At 45.8% G+C, this 3,342-nt stretch overlaps 1 protein-coding gene across 1 annotated transcript; it reads left to right on the forward strand.

The window, feature by feature from the left end:
• The first annotated feature begins 1,389 nt into the window (after window positions 1–1,389).
• hoxa1a (homeobox A1a) lies at window positions 1,390–2,883 on the forward strand. Its single transcript, XM_012836067.2, has 2 exons — window positions 1,390–2,056; window positions 2,193–2,883. The coding sequence occupies exons 1-2, from the start codon at window positions 1,408–1,410 to the stop codon at window positions 2,522–2,524; spliced, it is 981 nt and encodes a 326-aa protein (XP_012691521.1). The 5' UTR covers window positions 1,390–1,407; the 3' UTR covers window positions 2,525–2,883.
• The last annotated feature ends 459 nt before the right edge of the window (window positions 2,884–3,342 follow it).

Raw genomic sequence — 3,342 nt, forward strand, 5'->3', positions numbered from 1 at the left:
GAAATGAGGTTTAATCATATTTTAGTTGCAGGCATCTTAGTGTTCTGTTGGTGGAGATTTATTGGTTTTAGGCTTGTTTTTTTTTGTTTCCCTGAGGATTGGAAGGAAAGAGACAAAGTATTTGCAGAATGCCTATAGAACGCAGCGAAGTAGGATAAACAGATGAAAGCGCCAGGAGGCGCCATTGTAATACTGACACTCACGTTTATGTCCAGAGGTGGCGCGCGGCAATAGATCTCTCCCTTCCCACTTTATATAGAGTATAGAATAAATAGTATAAGCATACGATTACTAAGTCTACTACTGAAATGCTCGGGCCACTGCTAAAAGCGCCTGTAGGGGCATAAATATGACTTAAAATGTGCAGTCGACATGCGCTAACACTAGGCAGGAGGATACATGGTGTGCGTTGTAGGCAGTGGCTGAGCCTGGCTTAAAGTTATTGACATCACACACTTATTCTACACATGAAATCACCTTTCCAGATACACACGAAGCAAAGCGACTAGGCTATTGCGTTCCACTCATTCTTTCTGCCACAAGTCAGACGCACATAAACGCAAGCACAAGCGCGCACACGAGGAATACAATGAATCTCTGCACTCCAAGGTTAAGACCTACCAAAATATATCTCATTGGATCAACTATTCATTCTATATGGTGTCCTGAAAACACACACATCAATGCCATGAAACATCGTTACTCACACATTCTGAGGCGTTGACACCTGTGCTCAGCATGATGCCAATTAGAATGACTGTATGAACTGTATATCACGACTATGCGTCAGCCGTCAAAACAGAAAGAATACTCTATAAAAAATATATATTATTGTGCACATATTGTCTAAGAAAATTGGAATGGAGAAGAAATACCTTGCGAAAAGATTACGACTGTAGAGATTCTGCATAACACTCTGGGATTAATTCTCGAATTACCATGCTGTCATGTAATCAGGTATCCATTTATCATACAACTCCATACCTGAACGTCCACACGCATCGGTTGTATTTGCCCTACTATCCTCGGTTGTCTGACTGCTTAGATTACCCTGCCTCCACCGTCTAATTCGCCGTCGGCTAGTACGTGTGATCGGTTTGCCATTTGCTCGACCAACATTGTAGAGGCCAGACACGTGATTGATGAACGGCCAGAATTTAAATACCGTGTAAACGACATTCTGTCACCCATAGCCCGTCAAGGGGAGCACCGGCGCCGGCCACTCACTGGTTCACCTGACTCACGTGACTGTCACATTTTATTCATATCATCCCTGTGAGGTCTCTCTCCAACATTAACTGATTAACAAGGGCGGACGTTGACTTAGTACGACCTCGCGCAAGTGTCCAGACATTAATTAGAGTTGGGCCCTCGCGACGGTCAGTGTGTCATTCATGCCATGCCAGGATGAGCACGTTCTTAGATTATTCAGTAATGAGTGGAGGAGATGGTGGCGGCGCGTGCTCCGTGAGAACATTCCACGCTGATCATGGAATTACAACTTTTCAATCCTGTGCTGTTACGGTGAGTAATTGTCTCGGGGAAGATCGCTTCCTTGCAGGTAGAACATCTCCGGACACAGGGCCTGTGGCTCATGCACAACAACCTGGTTCCTATCAGTCTCCCGGTAGCTCATTGAGCATCGCGTATGGCACGCACGCAGGCTATGGCACGCCGGGCTTTTGCACAAATTACAACCATTACACGCTGAACCAGGAAGTAGATACAGCTGTTGGTCTAGCACAGTGCGCGCCCATCGTTTACTCCGGGAACATATCTTCATCAGTGGCACAGCATCACCCCCACCTCTCGCATCGGCAAGGTTACAGCGGTGGCGGCGCACATCTGCACGGACCCCTCCAGTTCGCCGCTCATTCGTCGTGTGGCCATGGCCAGGAACAGCCCAGCCTAGCCCTCCTGACAGCGGGCTGTTCAAACGCATTGTCGCCTTTGCACGCAAGCCACCACGATGCCTGTTGCCCCTCACTGACAGAAAGCGCTTTCACCGCGCAGACATTTGACTGGATGAGGGTGAAACGGAATCCACCGAAGACAGGTGAGCACGCAGCTAACGTGTGATTTAATTTAGATCTGAAACTTGCCCAGGAAAAATGTTTTTAGGCGCTGGGCATATAACCATCAACTGATCTCTCTCTCTCTCTTTTTCTCTCTCTCACTCCTTGTATCCTCAGGAAAAGTAGGAGAATTCGGGTTCAGTGGGCAGCCCAATACCGTTCGTACCAATTTCACGACCAAACAGTTGACAGAGCTCGAGAAGGAGTTTCACTTCAACAAGTACCTTACACGTGCGAGGCGAGTAGAAATCGCAGCTGCACTCCAGTTGAACGAGACCCAGGTGAAGATCTGGTTCCAGAACCGGCGCATGAAGCAAAAGAAGCGCGAGAAAGAGGGCATGCTCCCTAAATCCCCATCCAACACCGGGAACAGCCCGGGAAAAGGAGATGATGGATCGGAAAGGTCCCTTTCTACCCCATCTACACCATCTCCTGTGTCCTCCAGTTGAAGTTCACGTGCATTTGTCCGTTCTCTGACGCACTTCGCATGATAATCAACACGAGGAGGTAGAATGCACCCTCCCCGATGAGATATAAATCATTGTAGAAAAGAAGAACAATCATGGAAAACACTTATCATTTGGGATTAGATACTTGTACATTTATATCAACGCTGGCTGAGCGTGCAGTTGCTGTTTTGTTTGTCTATCGGTGTGTACAGTGTTCAGGTCCGCCTCTTGACTGTTTGCTGTGGTACTATTGGCTGATGCGTAAGGCTTCCATGTAACATAACACTGAGTTTTATCAGTCGCAGGAGGTAAATACTTTTATCTTTGTTAAATCCAATGAACTGCTTTACCAAAGATTACGGGTCAGTGTCTGAATTAAAAGTCTGTTTGTTGCTATTAAATAGAGCAGTGTTTTCTGTCTTTCACAACTTCTTCAGGATGTCTACGAACCAGACTTTTAGACTGAGAGAGAATGAGTGTTCGTTTCGTAACTTGTTGATCTGCGATGGTGCTTCGAGGCCTTTGGGGATTTGTTTTAGCCAATATCCAGTAGCCCTAACCTTAGCCCGCTGTCAGTAGCCAGTAACTTCATTTACACTAGGTAGGTACACTATCTCATCAGAACATCTATATATGAGGCTAAAACTAATAAGAAGTCCAGCAAAGTGCTCAAACTCATCCATTAACAAGTCACTGTAGCGCCTTTCATAAATTAGGGAAGACCAGGTAGCCACAATTTTTTTTTTACTTCTTGTCAGAAAAGTGACACCTTTTATTTTAACACATGCGACATACATCTTTCTTCTCTTTACTTCACT

This window comes from Clupea harengus, chromosome 19, assembly GCF_900700415.2.
Source record: "Clupea harengus chromosome 19, Ch_v2.0.2, whole genome shotgun sequence".
Lineage (NCBI taxonomy): Eukaryota > Metazoa > Chordata > Actinopteri > Clupeiformes > Clupeidae > Clupea > Clupea harengus.